The following is a 24256-nucleotide window of genomic DNA, read 5'->3' as shown; positions in this document are numbered from 1 at the left end:
GGTGGGTGGGTAGGTGTTAGGGGTTGCGGCTAAAAATTGTAAATCATCCCACGCCACCCCTGCAGGTTGGGGATCGAGAAAAGAATACACCCCGCTATTACCAACTGAATGTATCGTAAGTGGCACCTAATGAGGGAATCGCCCTGCAGAATTGAGGATGTGTTTTTGTGCCTTCTAACTGGGGCACAAAAGCGACCAAAATAAACTACTGCACCCATTGCAACATTTGGAATCTTTATCTTCCTGTCTCACTTTTGGCTTTGATGTTTAGCGTTCGCCTGGATGAAGAAGACAATTGGTTCTGCCCCCAAGCCGGGACATACTAAAGTCCTTCAAAATGGTAGTTATTTTTCCCTTCTTAAAGTGCAGCATTTAGGGTAATGGCAACGTCTGGTTCACCCGTTGTCAATATAATGTGACCAGGTGGGATGCCGTGCTGGCTGAACCTTGGACCTTAAGTGTCATTTATGAATTCAAAATGAACAAAATGGTCTTATGGTTCATTTTTTCTTGGTGCATTTCTAATCAAGTTTTTAAACTGGCAATACCTCACTTCGTAATTTAAGTGATCATTTTCATAGATATCTATCGTTGTGACGTCGAAAGCATTGCTCTTACAAAACATACTGAGCGAATTCACCGGTGTGATATGCCTGCGGCAGCAGTAGATTATGCTTAAAAAATATATACAAACATGTCGTTTTATCTTAAAAAACAGCATTTAACATTATACTAAAGTAACACTATGTACTTAAATATAAAAATAGCATAGATGTCATTATAATGGTTGTAGTATTTTGTCTAGTTACACGATCAGCAGGAACATGCATGGTAAATGTCAAAAACAGATAACATCTAATCACAAATCATGTATACTACTTCATTGACGTGTAAATGTTGGCCTAGTTCTAATATTTTTAGCATCATTTACAAGTCTCACACAAAGATGTTACAATTTCACGGTATTATAATTGCATGTTGGAATCTTGGCCTTACGTCTGCTACGCCTACAATGTCCCATTATAGGACTAGTTTACTGTTATCAGGAAAACTCTCAAGACAACCATAGCGTAATATTGAAGTCATGCGTTAACTGTTGAGTCAAGACCACAAGTCCGGAAATATCAGATTACGCAAGTCTTCCCAACAGCCATGAACGACAAAACTATTGACTTGTTTTTAACAAAGTAATCGGTAATTAAATAACTGCAATGTTACCTAAAATAAGCGTTCATTAAAGTCTTATTTTCTGCTTCATCGCATCGTGATATTTGAAGTAGCGAAGTCAAATGTAAAGATATACTGCACAGGAAAGAAATCATCGACATTATTGCGGAGAAGCAAAAATGGATGCACGCTAGTTTATGAAAAAAAACTTAAGCATCAAATCATGTGCGTTTTCTTGTCAAGGTATACATGGTTCTTCTTACATTGATTGGTAGAGATACGAGTAATGTAATTCACTGGGATGGACAAATCGTGTTTTTTAATAACGCAAAAGACGCTTTTTTCTCTCTTAATAACAATAATTATAATAATTCGAGGTCCTTATATACCGCTTTATCACGACCTAGTTCGTAGGTCGTCTCAAAGCGGTTCACAAATTAGTGTCCGTGGTTATAGGGCCTTTGCAACCAGCCATTACCTTTCTCAATTCACTGGGGAGTATACAGCCGGAGCTGCCATTTTCAGCTGCCTGGGGAGCATACAGCCGGAGCTGCCATTTCGGCGCTAACAGCTAGCGTTCAACAATTCTAGCACTGCCCAACCACGTTTTCATTTACAGCTGAGTAGACTGGAACAAGCGGAGTTAAGTATCTGGTTCAAAGATACAACACAGTGCCGTGTCGTGACTTACGGGACAACTGCTCCTATTCTCCTTGTCTATTTTTTTTTTTTTTTTTGAAATATTCGACCACATGGTATGTAAATGAATACTTTACATAACAGACAACCGTCGTTTGATGAAAGGAAAAGAGAAAAATATAAGCATTTTTTTCCGGAAAAAAACCCCTATATATACAGTCAGGATATCAATTTCCGTCATTGACCTTGTATTTTCAAGTTTTTCAAAGAGCCCTATGATTGGTAGAAAAATCACCTTTCTAACTACAGGCCTTTGTACAAATAAAATCAAATGTATGCCAGAAAACTGTTGTGGGTTCAGTCATCTAACGATCATGTACGGAACAGCATAAGGGTCACTTAACAAGAATTTTTATTCGTGTTTCTAACACGAAATTTCTAATTTCTAATTCAGGTTTTCGAGATACTTACTCGAATCTTCCATCTTTTATCTCGATTTTGCAACTAATTAACTTGAGATTGTTTATGTCAACTCGAAATTTAGACTAGTAACAAGTAAAAACGAAATTTGTTTTTTTGCTTAGTGACCCTCATGCTCTTCTTTATTAACGGACTCGAATCTTTACATTAACAATGGGTTTTTTGCTGATAAGGTTAAGCATTATCTTTATACCTATTATTGGCTAATTTTTGAATATTTTAAATGATGACATAATTATGATGTATAAGTCAATCAGAGGTGACGGACGGTGACCTAATGAAACATTCCCTACTTAAACACATTTCACTATAAATATCATTTGACATTTCACTTTAACAAAAATCTAATCTTTATGCAAAAGTAGTGCTTGCTTTCACTTCGCTCGAACTAGAAGCACGGTGTTCGATTTGATACCAGTACATCAACATGTATTTGTGTGTTTGTATTTCCATTTAAGTACAACTAGGTACATAATGACAGACACCCCAAGATAAATGTCATACCGCTAGGCGTCCTCACGCGCTCGTTGACCGCAAAAGTACCCCGACGTCTTTTGCAATTATTTATCTTAACAAGTCTTTTATGTTCCCTACATCAAAACAACTAAATGATGATCTGAGTCCAATTAGTTATCTTTCAGCGCTTTTAGGCTAATATGGCCAATCATTAAATCTAGGACGGAACTCAGTGGTGATATAGTTTGTGACAACAGCAAACTCCTTTGATATACAGGAAATAATACGGTAGTTAAATCCGAAACAAAAAAGAGCCAAAAGAAAAACATGCTGCTCTGTTATCCCTCATTGTGTGCGCGAGTACAAATAAAAACCAATCATAAATTTGATTTTATGGATTAAACGCAGTGCTGTCTGAGTAAGTTGGACTGTCTTTTGTTCCGACAGGCCGTCTACGTAATGCTTGTTTTCTTTTAAAAGTACACGGGCGAACATCTCGATTTCTGCTAGTTGTACTTAACCAACGCAGTTATTTGATAATGTATAATGGTGGTTAATGTTGGTTTTAGAACAAAACTAAAGATGACTCAACATTAACAACGAAATAGGTCTAAATAGCGTACACCCAGTGTCTCTGGAAAAATGGGAGAAAGTGCTATTATTAAGACAATGGTGTCGTATTTTCAAATACGACAGACTTAATCCTTCTAGAATGTCTAAAGCTACCTGTATACAATATTGAGTCCTACGCTTCTAATGTGTTTGGCACCTTCCTGCGAAATAAGTTTTGTTTATGCTTGAAAGCTTTCCGAATTTGAAACAACTATGCATATGTCATTTTATGCATTATTTTCAGATACATTTTATATATTGTTTATTCTAGCCAAGCGTTAAAACAATTTAAGGATATACATGTAGGGGTTTTATAGCCATACTTCCTCTTGTTCTGTGTTTCTATCTGTACTTTTAGAGTGCATATGACATTTATGGATTTCATGGTTGTTGTTTTTTATTGAAGTGCCTCTGACGAATCCGAAATGGACGAAACGGCCATATAGTGAAGTTAATGTTTAAAACATGTGGTCAAAAAGGATTGGGACACAAGCAAATCATATATGTAAATTAATCTTTTGCAGTTTATACTGTACTTAACGCTAGAGAGTCCAGATTGGTTAATTGATAGTACACGGTTTAACGTCCGCCTTAGAAGAAACAAAACTGATATTCTAAAACAAACTGAGGGGAAAAACGTAGAAATTAGTGGCTGGTTCTAATGCGTCGACTTCAAATAAAACTTGTGCGTGTCTAGTAACTAATTTAAGAATCCCTGTGCCACTGACCACAAACTTTAACTACGCAATGAAAAAAAAAATCCGGCTTGACTATAACTTTGCTAAATCATTTCTGAAAGGAAATCTATTCCTTTGCGGGACGAAACAAATAAAAAGATGAAATACAAAAAAATAATCAACAACAGTGTTCTTAGTGTGAACATTCAGCGGGGCTATACCAGGATTCGAACCCTGGACTTCAGATTGTTATGCAATTTACTATCTTTCTAACATATTGGGCTACCAGGTCAACAGAAGTGTCCTGGACCAACTGTGCTACAGTTATAATAACCATAACCAAGTCAAGGGTAGGTAACTGAATATACGAAAACACAAACAGTTCAGTGAGATAGGGATCCTTAAGAAAAACTCGTATACATGTGTAGGTGTACTACATGATCATAGTGCCGTGACACAGAATGACACAGTCTGGAGAAATATATACCTGCGACAACTCTGTGTATCTCCGTATTAATGAACCTAACCTGATGCCAACCGTTACCCCAGTAATTAGCCATCATCAAAAGACCACCCAATGTCAGGACATCGACCGTTAATGACCATTAGGAAAGTCGTTGTGCACTATATATCGGCGCTCAACTTGACATTTATTCCTAATTATTTTCTTTCTACACTTCACCCATGTTAGGCCCGTCATATTGGTGATAATAAATGGTGTATGTGAATCTTGACAACGCACATATGGTAACCTACTTATTCAGTTTCTTGTTATGCAGTTATTGCGAGACTGTTTATTATCTCGGTGTCTGGGTCGATCATGCGGGAAACATCATCAGTAATCATCAAATTTTGCCTCAACAGATGTTATTGAATGTCATGGTAACCGTTTCATTATAATTATATACAAAGTGTATGCGCTCGTTACGATTCTTTTCATTTATGAAACACCTACGCAGGGTGTGTTATTTTGGCAAATAATAGATGAAAATATATATACACGTAAGGGTTCTATAAGTGTAAGTAACGACCTAACCTGACTTATCGCTGTAATGAGGTACTGGGTTGGAAGTGGTTTACAATGGGCGTATACATGCATGAAGCATCGTGGGAAATTGTTCATATTGAAATGATGATGACAATTAGTGTGTAGTTTTATTTATATACACAATAAAATAAAACATATGTTCACGCAAAAATATAACAATCACTCTATTATTTGAAGTTATAAAGTATTTTTATCATAATTCAGGACAAGATGTCTTTATATCAGGCATGTATGACAAAATTCTGTGCTCAAGATTTGGTATAATTTATAAATATTGTCTAATCACACGCTTATACGTACTAACAGATACCAACAAAGTCATAATGAATTCGCGGGGATTTAAATTAAGACAATTCAATATAAGTTGGCTTGAAATATATCTGAATTTGAACAACCGAACATTTTTCCGAAAAACCACCAAAAGAAATATATCACACAAAAATAGGGACTTGCAGTAACAATGGCGTATGGTGGTCGGATCGCGCAGTGAACAGCGCACTTGCATTTCACCAAGGCTGCAGGGGTTCGATTCCCCGATCGGACGTGAAAAAGTATTAGGTTACCTGCCCGACCACGTAGGTTTTCTTCTGATACTCCGGTTTCCTACCACAGTAAGACTCCCCGCGCGCTAACATCCGGGTCAACAAGAGTGATAAGTTAAGTTGTAAAATCTTGTTTTATAATAGTTGCAACAGAAATAAAGTTTGTATTAAAACCAGTGGCGTAACGTTTTAACCTGGTAATAAGTGTGAACACTGTATGAATACGTACTGCGAGTGTCGACGAACGTCTCCGACACGATCCGGACAAAAGGATTCTCCGTATGTAGATGGAAGTAGGGTCCCTTGTATTCCTTCATAAACGTTACTTCGATGTCGTGCTGGGGAAGTAGCTGCAAAGTAAAGAAACATTAATATACGTCATTTCGGAACAAAATCTACAAACAGGACAAGAGGACAACATCGGGAGGGTATCAAATTGTGTTAACAACAAATGCAAACGACGTAGAACAGCTTACGTGTTGGCATGACAACATTCGTGTGTGATTTGTCGAGACAACTGGAAACAAGATAGAACAGCATACGTGTTGGTAATGATGTCCTTCAATAAATGCAAGGAATGATTTGTTGATACAATAGCTGCAAAATAGGCATGACAACATTCGTGTGTGATTTGTCGAGACAACTGGAAACAAGATAGAACAGCATACGTGTTGGTAATGATGATACATTGGGTGATGTGATGATAACATAGCTGCAAAAACAGACATGACAACACTCGGTGTGGGTTTTGTCGCGACCATAACTGCAAACAAAACAGAAAATTACAGGGTGTGAGGTGTTACCGAATTAACTCCAAAGAAGACAACCAGACAACACCGTGCAAAAAAGATCAAAAGAAAAAAATACAGTACGTCGAATTGCGGCAATAGCTGAAAACAAATCATGTTGTCATAACGGTGTGAAGTGTTGAGGCAATAGATAAAACAAGGCGAAGGCACAGAACAGACAGACTTTGTGAACTATTGATGATAAAGATGCAACCTAGACGGAAGAACAACCTAGACGGAACAACAACCTAGACGGAAGAACAACATCCGGTATCTCGTTTTTTATGCAATTACTAAAACCCTGCTGGCAGATTCATAGGACACTGTACACTTGTTGACATTGACAATAGGAAGATTAATCCCCTATTGTTTGGGGATGGATAGGAAATCAGTGTTTTTTTGGGCAGCACCCTCAGGTTTAAAGATATTGGAATTGCTGGCTAGGGGGAAGCCATAGACAACCTTTAATAACTTTGTAACGAGAAATTCACATATGAAATGTAGCAAAATCTTCAAATATATTTGGATCAGATTAATTTTGGACACAGAAAAAAGGGGTGTTGCATGGGCAACTAGGGCAATACCCCTGCATCCGCCACTGCAGAATACAGCACTGAAGGATACCTGTCGGCTTGCGGGTTGACTACGCGAGTGAGAGATATCCATTTGTCTTCTAGCTGCATACAAGATTGAAGGATACATATTTGCATGCTGGTTGCCGACGGGAATTAGAAATACCTGAATGTCGCTTTGCTAACTTAGGAAGTGAGTAATGCACTTTTTCTGCTGACAATTGACAATAGGAAAAGAAGAATCAAAGAATATACTGGTTGATTTCATGAGTGAGATATACCCATTTCTCTGCTGATCTTAACTGACTCTGGACATATAGAAGATTGTGTATTACTCCTTCAATTTGTGTGTTATGGCCACGTAATAGACTGTCTAGTTAATTTAATTGCGAGGTCTGAGTGAGTCCTGGACAGTTTGTCGCCATACTGACGTGATAATGTGATAAATATTCCAACTTAGAATCTGATGGGAAATCACTCGAGAGACCCTCCAAATGCCCCCGTAAATATATCAATACTGATGGGCAGCATCTGCCAAACGGCCCCTTACGTGTGTACGAACTAGTCTTGAGAACAGAAAACCCGTCTTTGAATCTATCTGTTTTATATTCTTCTATCAAGTCAGGATATAAGATCCACTTATCCTGACGCATAGAGGCATATGAACTAGGATCTGTTAGGTGAGTCAGGTTGATCCACCTCGATAGGAGTAGAGTGTAAGAATGATGGCCAAATTAGAGGTATGTCTAAGAGTCAGGCAGTCATTAAGTCGTGATGTGTCTTTGATAATTGATTTCTTCATCTTAAACTCTCCAAGCTTTTGTAAATTGCCACTCTAGTATGTGGAAAGCAGATAATTCATTGGCAGATTAGTTAGCGTACAGTTGAATAAATTGCCAACACTGGACAGCAGAGGTACCCTATGATCGGGGTCATCATCGTCATTAACGCTTCGCACCGGATCATTATGGCCGATGTTGCGGGGAGATCCATGTAGGTTATATTAACTTCTCTAACGTCTAAACCGGCAATGACCACAGTTGACCAGTGCTCAGCGTCCTTAATTGCATCAACAACTCACAATGACCGCCGCTATGTAAGGTATAATAAAGAAACGCCAGCATCGACTTACGTGGCTTGAAATAGAAATAATGTTTCAACGTCGTAATCCGTGCATTGACAAAGTAATCGACCCATCCCTGTACGACCTTGTAAGCTATTCTAATTATGAAGTAATCTAGTCCAAGTTTTTAATAAAATCCGTTAATTACAAAACGTCCATAAACTTAAAATTTAGAATAGAATTCGTTTATTTTTAGTTTTTTGATGAAATTTATTAGGACAAGAAGAAAACGTTTGAAAATTGACTGAAAATACAAACAGCAGACAAGACAAAACCGTTTCCTAGATATTTTCTTATTTATTTGCAACCATTCACATAACATTATAGGTTTAATCATATTTGACAATCATGTCAAATCGAAATTCGGAGGCATACAGTTATTTTATCTCTTCAAAACTCGAACTCAGCTAGAATCAAATTGTGTTGCAAAGATCAAATAAAAAAATGTATAGGCATTTATTTCTTTTTATTTGGAAGTAATCACCACGAGTAGGAGTGGGTTGAACTATTTCTGAAGGGGTACTCCTTGTTAAATTGCGTCTTTTTAACGAGCTCGTCGCCCAATTTGAAAAAATAGGTAAAAATGTCAAACGTAGGGATAACCAACATTATATGTTTGTTATCTTTAATGCTGTAAATTATTGAATATGACTTTAGCGACAATAAATACAGTTTCGTATTTATTTGTCAGTCCAACAATTTTGTTGCCAATCTGTTACAAAAGGAGCTGAAATGCACCTGAGAACAACGACTATGCCAAATATGGCAATTAATACATATACCAAGTTTACAGAATATGTTTTTAATGAAGAACTTTCAGGCAATGCACCGTTGCAATGGACAGATATCAAGGTTGGCCAGGATATTTATCACTAGGGTTGCAACGATCCGCATACTGCACGATACATACGATACGTATCGCGGCACGATGCTTACGATACTATCCGCATCACGATTCCAATATCTGCTTAAAAGGTCAGCCTCATGATGATCGAGTGCAGAATATTTTCGAGTTTTGTCATAGACTTCAGTAGTAAATACTATTGAAATATAATATCTTTGTCTATTTTTTTAGTACTGTTGGGTATGACTGCACAAGTAGAGCACATCATTACTGAAGAATTCAAGTACAAGAAAACACTTTCTTTTAGAGTTTGATAAAAATTGATTGATAATTTCAGTACTGTTAGTGTATCGCGATACAGGCAAACACGTCGATTCGATACGATTCACAAGAAAGTATCACGGTACAGTACGATATATCATTGCAGCCCTATTTTACAAAGACGGATATTTGCTTGGAGTTTTGCTAAAGGCAATACCGATGAACACGTGATGATAAGTTTAACCTTCAAAACGGTCATACTACTAAATTAAACACCTCATAGGTACTCACATTGCTAATTGTTTTGGCGGTGTGGACAAACTCAGGCTCGCTGGAGTGTACGAAGGTCACCTTCCTCCAGTTCAGATGACGTAATATCGACACCACACTGCGTGATACGTGAGAGGCCGTGGGCCGGGTGCTACAGAAGGTCGGATACAGCGTCTTGGCACTGACCTCGGATTCTGAACAATACTAAAAAGAGAGAGAAAAAAACAAGGAAATATAATATAAATAAAAATATTTTTAATGGACAATAAACAAAATGTATTCAATATAAAATGGTTATGTCTATGGTATCAACATTTTCAATTAAATATACACGCTCTAACCAAACCTTCACCGAAAAGCTTTCCACTACTTTATTTACATTTCATTATATCAAAAAAAAAAAATCAGCTGCATACGGTGCTGGGGTTTTCATTTTTGGTGTACTACATCAACTACCAACATTTATAGGTGCACACCACATGTCCGTGTTTGTCTTACGTTCATATTTTGACACATTATTTATCTCTGAAACAATTGCAGTTAATATTCTGTTTTCAGTAAGAACGTGATCATTTACATGCAACTGGACAAGATATACGTGGTTAGATGTGTAATTATAACTTGTCTACGAATATGACCGATACAAGATGAACGTAACACGCACAAACACGTGTACTAACACCTTCAAAACATGGTCATAGATTTAGTATGCCAAACAAGAGGTCCAGAGGGCCTGTATCGCTCAACTGGATATTTAAACATTGTTGGGCTCAATTCCAAGAAGCAACCATCCAAATAATATGAGTCTATGCATTCCAATGATTCAGAAAGTCGTTTGATAAGTTCAATATATTTTACCCCTGTGACCTTGATAGTAGGTCAAGGTCATTTTCATTCTCAAACGTTGTCAGGAACTATCCAATAAATCTACCAGCTAAATATTAAGATTCTATACCTATCAGTTCTTCAGAAGAAGTCGTTTGATACCTTTGACCCCTGTGACATTGATAGTAGGTCAAGGTAATTTTCAATAGCAAACTTTGTTGGGATCTTACTTACGAAGCTTCCAGCCACATATTAAGATTCTATACCTTTCAGTTCTTCAAAAGTCGTTTTTAGTATTTGACACTTTTGACCCCTGTGACCTTTAAAGTAGGTCAAGGTCATTTTCGTTCTCAAACTTTGTTGAGTCCTAACCAAGGAAGCTATCACCAAATTATCATGACTGTAGGCCTGCCCATTCTTCAGAAGAAGTCGTTTAAAGGAAAAGTTGACGGTTCACGACATCAGCTCACAAGCCCTTCGGGCAGGTGCGCTAAAAATGAAATTCACTACATCATAAAGCTGTTTGGTCCTTCTAGGGCTCATCGAAAAATGAAAAAAGCAGGTGCGTAAAACACCTTATTATGAGTTAAAAGGAGTACTAGTGAATTTCAAATTAAATAATCAGTAAAGTATGTTTATTATGAACCGTGACACTCCTCAAGAGACAACTGTGGCCGTCAAGGCTACAGCAAACCTCGGGGACTAAACAAATTCACCAACAGAGTCCACCATATTGTATCCTGCACGATCAACGTAGCACACACATACATAGATACAGTAAGCAAAAAATGAGTATCACTAAAAATCATAAAACGAACTTCATATTTGTAGTCAATAATAAGGAAGGCCTTTATATATACATGGAAAATTGAGAGAAATGTGGGGGTGACAATTGTAGCCACGGATGTCAAGTTTCCTGAAGTCGACGTATATCCCGTCGAGGAAGTATACAGATGACTCAAGTTATTACTAAGTACAGACACATACAAAAAATGCAGTAATGCAAAATGTCTGATCCCTGCACGGGAGAATGTGTATCAGCAATATCGGTCATCGAACATGTCAAGGCGCATGAAATGTAGGATCACTTAGGTTTACCGTGTAAGTGTTTCTATTTGGGTTTAATTGTAAAATACAAATAGGAGCCAAAACGGTCCAAATTCAGCAGAAGAAATGTCTGGTGATTATTCTACGTCTATAATTCTCCGTTATGTTATGCTATGTGGAAAGGGGGGCTACATCTTGACTTATAAAAGCTTCTGGCGCATTACCCGGCGATAAATTGGGCTAGTATTATTGAGTACTTCATGAGCTCCTTGTGTGGCAAGGTAAAATCCAATGGTTTATTGCTTAAGTGTTTGATTAATTTGTTCCTGATGTTCCACATGCTCTGACAACTTTTAGTCTTTGAGAAGGATAAACTGCAAGATGCGAAAAACCTTCTATGGGGTTCATCGCTGTCATTGACACGAATTGCAGATGATAGATGACTTTGGCACTTTTACAGTATTTGTTTGTCATACTACCATCGACTCGGATCATAATTATCATTAGTGCATTCGGGAAAAAGTAGTTCCATGACAAGGAGCATAGCTAATTCAAAACTTAAGCAGATTCGGAACATTGATGCTATCAGTTCTGATCACAGCAAATGTATATCAAGAGCACATTCGGAACATTGATGTTTTCAGAACTGATCACAGCAAATCTATATCACGAGCACATTCCGAACATTAATGTTTTCAGTATTGCTCATAGCTTATATATATCCAGAGCACATTCGGAACATTAATGTTTTCAGTATTGATCATAGCTAATATATATCAAGAGCACATTCGGAACATTAACGTTTTCAATATTGATCATGGCTAATGTATATCAAAAGTACATTCGGAAAATTGATGCTGTAAGTACTGATCATAGCTCATTAATATCACGAGCACATTCAGAAACTTTTGAGTCATCGGCATCTGGAGACAGGGCAAATTATATGGTACTGCCGATAATGCGCAACATGCATTCATAAAAGGTTCACAGGCACTAAGTACAATAGGAGGATGAAAAATATCGCATAAAATCCAAATTCTTGATAAACAAATAACAAAGGCCTACACAATAATTCTTCAAACACTGTATTCCTTTCACGTCAAAATCGTGCATCGCCGAGATACCGCGTCATCGATAGGACAATGGCAAAACTCAGCCTGTGTTGACAGTTTGTGTAAATTGATACATAGTATTTTGATTTTTGAACGGCATCAACGAAGCTGCATTTGTTTTTGATAAATTGGCGTTTTGTTTCGGACCAAGTGTTAGATCATCCCAGCGTACACTGGAATATTACCGTTAGTTTGGTATCTTTACACAGATAGTAATGATTTTTCTGATTTATGTTTAAATTTTAAAAAAGGTTTTCAAACAGTGTTATTTAACTTTCATCATTTATTAATCGTTTCAAACTTTGTTTCTCTATATCATAAATGACTTTCAAAATCATACACGCGGCGTTTACAATCAATATCAGCAATACGTGTCAGTACTAAAATTCTGTTTGTGTTATTTATTTAAGCACATGAAAAAATGACTTCCTAATGTGATTTTTGTTTAAAGATATGATATAAGGTACATGTGAAGAACATTATCTTTAAATCATTGTTATATATTTTTTGTACTTTAAAGCATTATTGACAAGTATATTTTGTTGTATTACGTTCAAATTTATATATAGTAAACGTGCATAATTTGCGGTAATCCTATTTCGGCGCTTTTCGCGCTAAACATATTGAAGTTTCTCTTAGTAACATGTAGTGTCATTGCAATGTTATTATGACCATCAATGATCGCAGTTGTTGGCAACAACGCCATACTCTATTATATTGATGTGTATGTGAATTGTAACTAACACAATACTATTCTGCTATAAAACAATTAATTTGATTAATTTAATTTAATTCAAACAATACCCCAATTGGTCAAACAGTGGCACACGTTACCAATTCGACACAAAGATGCCTTTTTTTACAATTTTGGTTTATTGTCTCAAACGGGATATGTATCTTTCTTTTCTAACTTCCCTACTCTCAATTTTTGGTCTTGCCTGTTAGTCATCCGTCTTAATATGATTAAGCTGCTACGGGGAGGCATCCTCGATATCCAGGGGTAACGATAAATTTCGCTCTCTGCATCCCTGGAATATGTCATAGCGAAATTGAAAGCACGAAGATAGCTGTTTGATTGGTCTCAGATAAAAAAAAAAAAGAAAAAAAAAAAGACCAATCGCTAGGCTGATACATGTGCTTTGAAGATTAAAAAGGATAGACACCCGACTTTAAAGCTTGTAAATTTTTACCGTTACGTGCCCCGGTGGCCGCGAGATTATTTTGATGTATATCAAAGGATCAAACTAGTCTTCTTGTACCATCAACAAGGTGGCGCACACTGAGCCTTCAATTTTGTTATGGTATATTCCAGGGGTGCAGAGAGCAAAAGTGAGCGTTACACCTGGATATCGAGATTGACGGGAGGATACATTCACCTCCCTAAAAACAACAAAAGTGTTCGGTTTTGATAGATATAGGATGCTCCGTACCAGGTTAATATCATGCTTTCATGTTTATATAACAATACACCAACCTCAAAAGAAGTCCGTAGTTGATAAATCACGTGACACCCGTTGTCACATGATATGATTTTGAGGGTGACGTCAGACACGAAACAGACACGCAGAGATACAATTTAAATAACCTTCAACCCCATCCTTACAATGGGAGAGACTCAAATTGTGTCTGCCTCAAAAACATGCAAGAATGTAACTTGAGGACAGCTATATAATACAAGCATGATAGCATGTCAACATGTAAGAGATATGATAATTAAACACACCGGGATAACGTAAAAATTCACGTATCCGGGTACGGTACAATGCGCCCATATAAAGTCCAGATTAACTGGAAAAAAGTGTCCAACTTTGACAAAGTTTGCAATAGAATTTTTGAGAGCATTCTTTCAGCCTATGTCACTTCAAATGTAAAATATTTAAAATAGTAGTTTGTATCTTATGTGATATCAAAGTTTTACTTTATACACAAACAATTTACGTATTAAACTGCCAAGCTGACAAAGGGACCAGTCGGTCTTGAAACGTTGCGAAAAGTTTAATACGTACACTGTTTCTGTAAAAAGTAAAAACTTTGATAGTATACAGTAGTTTGTATATGATGGGAAAGGGCATTAAAATACATTTCATCTTTACATTCTTCCGTGAAATCTGTACGCACATATTTCAAACGGTAGGATGAAAATCATCCAATTGCATTAAAAGGCACGTTTTTCTCCCTTCCCAACTAATGTTTTCTGTGGTGTCTCCAGTGGTAGCCAAGTGGTTTTAAAAGGCGTCTGAAATTCTGCCAACACTAGCCCTCAACCATTGGGTCGCGGGTTCGAGGCCTACGCGGGGCAGTCGCCAAGGACTGGCCGTAGGTCGGTGTTTTCTCCGGGAACTCCGGCCTTTGATTTCTTCAACCACCAAAACCTGGCACGTCCTTAAATGACTATAACTGTTAATAGGACGTTAAACACAAACAAACCTAAGTCTCCCGCGGCAACACTAAATGTAACTTTTGTTTCATTTACTTACTATCTGAACAAGCCTTTTGGGACTTTCTCTTCATATTCTCCGACTTAAACACAAACATGTGTTATGTTAGGGAATATTTTAGCAATCTGGATTAAAATTGAAACATATGCATATCCCGGCGCTGCCAAAAGGCGTATACAAATGATAATTAAGGCAACGCGGTCTGTTTCTGATTTAAGATTTTATGTAAAAGTTCTACAGATTAAAGAAACTAGAGCGATATCCAAAGATATACATTTTGCTGTTCAATGTTACTTCCCGGTAAATATTCCTTTGTAGCAACAGTCTACGAGAGCAGCTCTTGGTGTGTTATGTCTAATAAGCCTTAATTCTTTCACAACGCATAGTTTCCTTTCCAGATTTTTAGTGACGTGTTTCCATATTTTTCTGGTATATTCTCTGTTGCTTCTTTTCACTGTTGGTACCGTCTTTTGACTTTGATACGACCTAATGTGCTGCCTATGTAGCATGTTAATTTCTATTTTACTATATACATGTACCATACGTTTTTAACAAAAATGGTATGACTATCCCATCGAACAATAAGTAACATTTTTTTTGTACTGGCTTCGACAAGACATTGTTTAGCCAGGAACCTATGTTTAAAAAAGCCACAACAAATTGTCTGTGTTGACAAGAGCCATCTTTGATTGATGACTTTATTATTTTGCTCCACCGTTGAATCCTAGATATACGAAACAGCTGTATGGGTGATATCACATCTGTGTGTCTTACGTATATACATCATCTGACATAAAATTGCTGAGTAGTATCCTCAATGAATTATACTGGTACATTTAACAAATAGACGATATGAAAGACATAGAAAGATTTTCTGTTGCTACAACGTCAAAACAAAAGGGGAAAATAGATGTAATGGCCATTCTAGATACAGGATGTGTCGCAATAATCATATTTCAAGAACGGCCACTAGTATTGCCTGTATTGCAGGAAAAGGACGAGAAATTCTAAAACTGATATGACTAATCTAAAAATAGGCTCAAGGGCAACATAGATAAATAGAAGAATATAGTATGCATGTGCCTTATACAAGATGTCAACAGTCCATTACCGTATCGACACGATAGGTTCATTATCAGTATATGACCTTGTTTTTTTATTGTAATCAAATACTAATTTTAGTGTATTAAGCCTAATTAATTAGCATTTAGCCATGCATATAATGACATCAGATGTAAATGTACCGTATTATTTTATATTTTTAAATAATTGTATGACTAATATCGAAATACAAAGGTTTGAATGTATTTCTCCTCGCTTGTAAGTGTTATTGTCACGTACTTCCCACTGGGACAACCTGTCATATGGTTTTTAATGTTTTCATAAAAAAAACAGCATATGTTTCTAGTTAATGATAATGGATCATCTGTTCCATGTTCCGAACTCCCAGGAAACTTCCCACTCGTAATCCGTTATTGCCGTTTTACATCACATCGTTTTAATCCCGGTAATTGTAACAGCATCCTCGACGGCGACACTCTTCAGTTTAAGGACAAATATGATGGTAAGATATACGTCACTTCCGGTCCATCCGCCACCTAATATGTAAATGACACAAGACGACACTATTCAGATTTATAACAAAATTGACAATAGGTGTTCCACCAATACGAGAGAGAGGACGCCATCCGGCAATGCATTTAAATTTCAGCGTTTCCCATTTGGTCTGATTGCCAATGGAAATACCATACGGCTACCATGATTGAAATCGTTATAACATAGCTTTTTTTATTTTTCCAACTGCTGATTCCGACCGACGTTAACGCTTTATAGATATATGCATTCCATCATTAATTTCTGCAATGATACCAACCAATTGCAAAAATATTGCTTACACGTATCCGGTTCACCAGACACCCATATAATCTCTCCGATCTCGGGGACAGGAAGTATCCTGAACATTCGTTATGACGTTCTATTAAGATCTTAGAAGATTATTTTCTAAATATAATATGATTTTTTTTTATTCGACAGCGCCATTGATTTGTCAAAAATGACACTTATGTGTCTTCTGCCACGGGGGAGATCGATACCGAAAGATCTTAACGACATCTGCTCGACTAACTACCAACTTGTGTGTATATATATGTAGATCTGTTTGTGTCATTAAGGAAAGAGATGTCGTTTGATTTTTTTTATTGTGTCTTGTACCAGTTCTCTAACGTAGATATTTTTTAAGATTATATTTTATGTTTATTTCACATTGGAAAACATGAATTATTATCGTCAGTGCAAGTACGTGAACTTCAGTCTGGCTCCGGCTTTTAATGTGTAAATAAAATAATAAATTAGCAAACACATCAACAACAAGTCATTTAAAGAAACAGAGACGCATTATCACGTTTTTTGAAAGTGTTAAACCATTATATACCAAAAGGTAATTATGTTTAGACATAAAGACGTACGATCACGTTTTATAATAGCATAAACCCAAATATATCAAAAGAAATCATTTTAAGACAGAGACGCATTATCACATTTTTATAAAAGCATTAGACCAAATAAATGTCAAAAGAAAATTATTTTTAGTAACAGAGACGCATTATCACGGGGTTATTCTTATAAACGCGTTAGAACAAAATATCACGTGGGACATTCACAGACATTGCGATAAATAATTACCTGTCTATTTTCTGTGAAATTTGTCTAAATATTCTCATCTGATCGGAGAAACATTTCTGCTACATGTATGTATCCAACTATCCAAACAGAAGCCTGGTAATTAGAGCGCAGATGTATGAACACTTACATGTACCACCATAGCGGACATAAAAATACCACATGCCCGGAAGTCTAAGAGGGAGTCTTGATTTTCACTGTAGGCCAACAATGAAAACTGTGCGTGCCGCTTGTTATACCTTCAACTGAAGTCTGAATCATTAATGCTAAACTGATAAAGTAAAGATCTGCAAAAAATGAAAATCCATGCGGTTGCTGAAATTATCAATCTCTACATGCTGTCTTTCACGCGTATACTAAAAGTATCGGTTAAGGATCCACGCACCGCTGTCAGAAGCTGTAACTACGCATTGGAAACGGTTGTTCTGACATGAGTATCAGTGGCGTAGCATACATGTATGCTTGTATGCCCAAGCTTGTATGCTCAAGCATACACTTACACTTTTCAGATTTTTTTATCATATCTTTTCAATAATTTCTTTTCCTATGATTATTATGGACCGTCTGTATCAATCAGAAAAAAGGAAAGAACAAACAAATCGTCTTGAAAATTATTATTATGCTATGTCTATAAACATTGAAAAATCTCGAAAAATGTATGTTAATCAAAAAATACTTACAAAATATAATATTTTTCATATAAAAAGTCGGGCTTTACTTGTTACTAATCAGGCTAAAAGGATTTCCCAGAATACAAGAGATTGCGTCTATGGCCTAGTAGAAAATTCTTTTTTTCTCCCCCTCCCATACCCTCCCCCTCCTCTGCCGCTACTCGCCTCGGACACTCGACCCCTGTAAGCATACACTCCGAAAAATGATATGCTACGCCACTGACTATTGCTATGAAAATAATTTCTAAAATAAAAGGAAACCATACCATTCGCGACTTTTATCAAATGAATACTAGAGATGAAATAAACTTGAAAATATAAAAGAAAAACAGTGTTCTAATTGTAAATATTCAGCATGACCAGTCCAGAATTTCAGGCCAAATTGTTCATATAGTTCATATAGTTCATATAGTTGTAGACGCCAATGGTAAACCTTATAGCTTCTTAGGGCGCGTTTTGATACAGTTTAAAACTTTGAGTGTTTTTACACTTCCGGTGCGCTTGAATATGGAGAAGCACAATCAAGTGCTACAATTGTATCCAAAACGAAATATGGGGAGGTAACTATATATACGAAAAACCAGAGTGGAATTTTCTCCTGTTTTGTGGGACAGGGGTCCTTAAATGCACGTCAGTGTACTGTGCACGTGCGGAGGTTCCTGGTGTAGTGTGTTTACGACTTCACACCACGTTTCAGACAATCAAAACATTAACACTGTGAGAAAGAAGCAAAAACAGAAAACTGTGAGAAAGAAGCAAAAACAGTAGAACATAACTGCCGAACTCCACGAGAACAATCATTCATCTTTCACAACGACCTTTTGTCATGACAAAAATATCAAATCAAATTAAAGAGCCGAATAAAATCGGCTGGAGCAGGGTCATTATGCAAAGTAAACAGTCACCAACTATATCTCAATATTGCGGTAAAAATTAAGGATCGAAAACAAATTTAACACCAATCTATATCAAAATTATCCCAGTATTGTGCCAACAGGTCTGAGATATATTGTGTTGAATCAAGAACACAGAAATTATACTTAAAAAAACAATTATAAGATATATCCGTTCCACAGTCTTATTGATTCAATTCATCTCTTACCTTTCTTCAAAGGTACTGCATATTATCCTCTATATACTACTTTATTCCATATACCGGTAGCATGATAAATTCATTATCACTGGTTGTTGGTATGACAATACTCAAGACGAAGTTGAAAAATATTTTAGAACATCGTGAGAATGGTTTATCATATTTTGGAAGGTAGTTTTATAGGGTGCCTGGGTAGCCGTGATCGCTAACGCGCAAGGTCATTGTACTACGGTGTACCACTCGCGTTCCGAAGAATTTCGGTTCGATCCCCAGCGGTGGCGGAGAAAGAAGAGTGATGTATGATAGGGTTAGTTGTTATCCCTCCGATGGCACGGTGGTTTTCCCCCGTGGGTTTTCCTCCACCACGAAACACATAACATAACACGTCGTAATAAAAGCTCTACTGAGCTTATGTTTATTGTTGACAATTGAACACGACGTTAAATGAAATTATTATTATTATTATTATTGATATAGTAGTATAAAGACCATGACAGTTCATAACATGATATTGTCATGGTTGGTCGTTCGAACAATTCTCTGATAGCTCCGACGTGGATACAATCTCGATTGTATCTATAAATACCACAGTCCACTGCACGCATTTGAAATGTGCATTCTTACTTAGCATTTCTAGTGATAGTTTTGTGTATTCGGGTTCTGTTCTACCATTCGATAATGAATTTCACAATTTCACTGAAAGGAGATCAGCTTCGCATTGTCTTCAAACGTTAATGTAAGATTCTTCAACGGAGCAGTGTTCCGGAACATCTTTCAATTGCCGAACAACGTAAGGCGGATAATAAAAATAACCAATGACGTAGAAGAAAGAAGAAAAAGAAAAAAAAAACGTGTTTAAAAATTAAATGCGACAGGAAGACTTAGAGCTCACAAGTAAAATATGGCGTCCTGGGTCTCTGCTCGAGTAATTGAATTCCATTGACAAAAGAAAACACAAAATAGGACAATCGAAATGTCAATTGAAGAAGGGATCAATCAAATAATTTAAATAACAAAAAAATCTGATTAAGTGATACTTTAAGGACTTTTGAAAAGTCACAAGCCGACAAGAACCTGTCACTACTATTTGATTACGCGAACTCTATGCTCTTGACTTGTTGGGGGCCAATATTTTGATATATTTGTGGAGGTTAAGAGAGGAAAACACATTTGTCTGGGTTTTATTTTTTGGTAAGTAGAGGTTGACCTGTGACCATTCGGGTGTATTGCGTCATATGAAAGCGACACGAGACTTCTCTACAGCATGAACCAAGTGAATGTTAAATGTCGACCTATGCAATGTCGGGTTGGGCGTTTGACACGATGCCAATCGTTGCCAACGTTCATAGTGTATCGAATTCAAGTACGATTCTTTCAATGGCTATCTTAGCACTTTTGTAGATAATCTTTTAAAACAACCAACCCCCTTGTAGCTGTAAAAACGAAATTACGTTTAATGCAAATCCAATGAAACCTCCAAAAAGTCTCGCTAAGCATCATTCAAACCTAGCCGAACTTTGTGTATTTGTTCTGTAGTGCATGTTATGCCGTCAAATATCCAATAAAAAATGTTTTACACTCCTTTTATTAGCTTAAATGTCTTTTGATTTGAAATAAATAAATAATTAAGTGTCATAAAGAAAGACAGATTTCCTGATAAACGTAGGCTTAATGGATACACGGACCACGGCCAAAAACTGTAACTTTACATTAGAAAAACTGATTTTCCCGGCATGACTGGAGCTTTTTATAAATCATGTTTCCAAAAGAAAACTACACATTGCGGTACTTGTATGACCAAATTATATCTTGGTTTGTTTGCGTTTTACGTCCTATTAACAGCTATGGTCATTTAAGGACGTGTCAGGTTTTGGTGGTGGAGGAAAGTTGCAGGAAATAACACCGACCTATGGCCAGTACCTGGCGACTGCCCCACGTAGGCCTCAAACTCGCGACCCAGTGGTGGAGGGCTAGTGGTAGCAGATTGTCAGACGCCTTAACCACTTGGCCAAAGTGGCCCCCAAATAATAAGAGAGGAAATGAACAGAATTTCATCAAAAACAGAGTTCTGAATTTACAAATAAGCTTGGCTAGAGCCAGGATTCGAACCATGGACCTCCAATTGTTATATTGTCGCTTTAACCAATGGAGCTGCCTGGTCAACGGAAGTCTCCTGGGCCAATTGCGCTACAGTTATATCCAAAACAAACTCAAGGAGATATTTCTGTATATACAAAAAAAAGCATAGTCGAGTTATAAAGTGCTTTGCCTGCATTGGTACAAGAGTCCTCCAAATTGTCCAGTTCTATGTTTCACATTAAAATGTTCGATATTGTTATAATATATTGATATCAAAATCTTTTGTACGATGACATTCAAACTTATTGCGTTTATATTTGATCAAAAGTAGCCCCTTAAAGAAAACAACGGTATGTTTTGGGACAAATTTTTAATAGAATGTCTGGTATTTTACAAATCAGTGGTTAATCGCTCCGTATTGCCACATTCGTAGAGCTGATTACAATACGGCAAGAAATGGCAAAATTGCCTTAAGTAATGAACGCATTCAGTTTATTCAATCCTGTCTATGTAAGGAAATGAATTTTATTTGAATTTTAGGAATATATCTATAAAGAATACATTCCCCTAGCGTTAACGATCGAATTTAATCCATTCATCAAGCAGAACTGTGTGTTACAATACAATGCATACCAAATGAAGACGGACGTTAAAGGATAGAGGGACGTAATCAAGCTATTAGAATAATGATATAATTTACATAATGAGAAACATTAATAGTTACAGTCCAAAGAGTAATTATCATAACACGCGCCGCAGTGGTCGAATATTATTTAAAGAAGGTAATTTTCGAAAACCTCAAACTTGCCTGCCAAGAGATATTTAACCTATCTGAGACCGTCTAAAGCGTTTTAAACCCCGTAAACAACTGGTAAGCAAGGGTTCGACTTTATGCGTCATTAGAATCAGGAGACATAACTCTAAGCCATTAAAGGCCAAACAGTCTGTCAATTAATGCTGAAACAATCAAACAGGATTTCTAAAAGATGAATGTATTCTATACAGTGCAGTCCGCGGCCCTTTGCACTTGTTCACAGCAGTTCATTAAACGGTATGTGTAAGTGTGTTTATAGAATAGCTTGAACATAAATTCTACTACGTCAGCAATGTAACAGCAATTTTCATTAGTTGATAAGCATGCATTATTGGATACAGTAGTAAAACATGTGCGTTGATTGGTTACTTTCCGCCAAAACATGCACATGCAACGCTCTTCCGAAAGATTCCCTCGAAACGCAAATGTAAACAGGTGGGCCGAGCGTGGCTGGTCTTTGAGGAATTGACTTTGACACGTAGCGATCTTTGTTTGTTATTATTTTAGCATATTTTCCTCTTCGTTAAATATTTCACAATGATATACACACGTCTTGGTTATTTCTGAAGTATATGGAGACATTGGAGAGAAACGTCTGGTATTAATCACTGTTGTTTGGAAGAAAATTGTATCAGAAATATATCACATCAGATAGTCAATTTATTCTTAAGCTTAAACATATTTGTATGTATGTTTTTATGTATTTAATGCCTTTGTTATTTACTGAATCAGAACTGGACCCATATTTTTTTTATAAACGGATATATTGCGCTATATCCTCATTGAAAACCCGGACATTAGATTGATAATGTAAAGTACATATTTAAACAATGAAGATTGATACTAGAAACATTACCGCATATGAAATCGAGCGCAAAAGAATCTATTGATAAAATCAAGCAAAGGAAATGTCCAATCATGTGCAGTTGTATGGTTTAACACACAAATCAATTGTACTGGTCGAATTACATTGCATGTGAAGTTGGATATTTCTGTGGCAAACCTTGAACTGTTGAAACCTGGAATTGCTGTGTGCAGTTATTATGTTGAAATGTTTGATAAATGAGTAGCATTATAATTGTCAAAAAGATATGTCAACACCCTCAAGGAATTGATTAACCCCCTTCCTCCACTCCTTTTATAAACAGGATACGATCAGTACATGCACGGTTCACGCTTTGGTAATGACAGGACGAAGAAAAAGAATCCGATACCCTATACTTAAGACGACAGGGGTGTACTATATGAGTGCACATCAACCGGAAGTAACATTTATTTTCATTTAATACACATAATTATATATATATTCCAAATCCAATTTTTTTATTTTTTTATCACATCCTGACAATCTTCCCCCAGTTGCCAGTCCCAGACTGACAGATGTTAACGTTGTGTGCCACACACCATGTTTATTTGACGTTCTGTTTCAGAGCTTCATGAGTCAGAATTGCTCCCACAGTCGTGCATTAGTGTAATATAACTTTATAACACGGATAACGTGAAAACATCCCCACAGATAGTTTGGTGTACATGAAGATGCAATCATACCACTGATACCTTGTACTTGTAATAATAACACATTGTTTCTCGAAGGATTTATATCACTTTCTATGTGTAGATATGTATTGTACCACTGTTTTTGTGTGAATATAATTTTACCACTGTTTTGGTTTGCATGTATTTATATTACTATATATTTGTAGATATGTATTGTACTACCGTTTTGTGTAAATATGATTTTAGCACAGTTATGGTTAAGATGTAAATATATATTTTATGTTTTCATGGAACTGTGTCACTGCATATTTTGGTATGTGTAATTTATCGCTGTTTTATAGATGGACATTAAACTGTTTCATTGTTTGTAGTAAAAAATGTCCCTGCTATAGTTTGGTGTAGATGAACTAGTACAGTACATCTGTTTTGCTATACCATAAATTTATGAAAACATAGTTGAAGGACTGGGTTTTTTTGTATAGAATTAAACCACTCTTTTGATTAGATCGAATTGTACTACAC

General features: G+C 36.5%; 1 protein-coding gene across 7 annotated transcripts in view; it reads right to left on the bottom strand.

Moving 5' to 3' along the window:
- LOC110455680 (guanylate cyclase 32E-like) overlaps positions 1-24256 on the bottom strand; it is a 109318-nt gene that overhangs the window by 35324 nt on the left and 49738 nt on the right. For all 7 annotated transcript variants that reach the window (XM_021505953.1, XM_021505955.1, XM_021505950.1 and 4 more), the window contains exons 3-4: positions 9501-9683; positions 5851-5971 (exon numbers count right to left, since the gene is read on the bottom strand). In XM_021505953.1, the coding sequence (XP_021361628.1) occupies positions 5851-5971; positions 9501-9683 (304 nt within the window). The remainder of the gene's footprint in view (positions 1-5850; positions 5972-9500; positions 9684-24256) is intronic.

Source organism: Mizuhopecten yessoensis, unplaced genomic scaffold, assembly GCF_002113885.1.
Source record: "Mizuhopecten yessoensis strain PY_sf001 unplaced genomic scaffold, ASM211388v2 scaffold8361, whole genome shotgun sequence".
In the NCBI taxonomy this organism is placed as follows: domain Eukaryota; kingdom Metazoa; phylum Mollusca; class Bivalvia; order Pectinida; family Pectinidae; genus Mizuhopecten; species Mizuhopecten yessoensis.
Note: the sequence above shows the minus strand (reverse complement) of the source record. Positions and strands in the feature narration are given on the sequence as shown.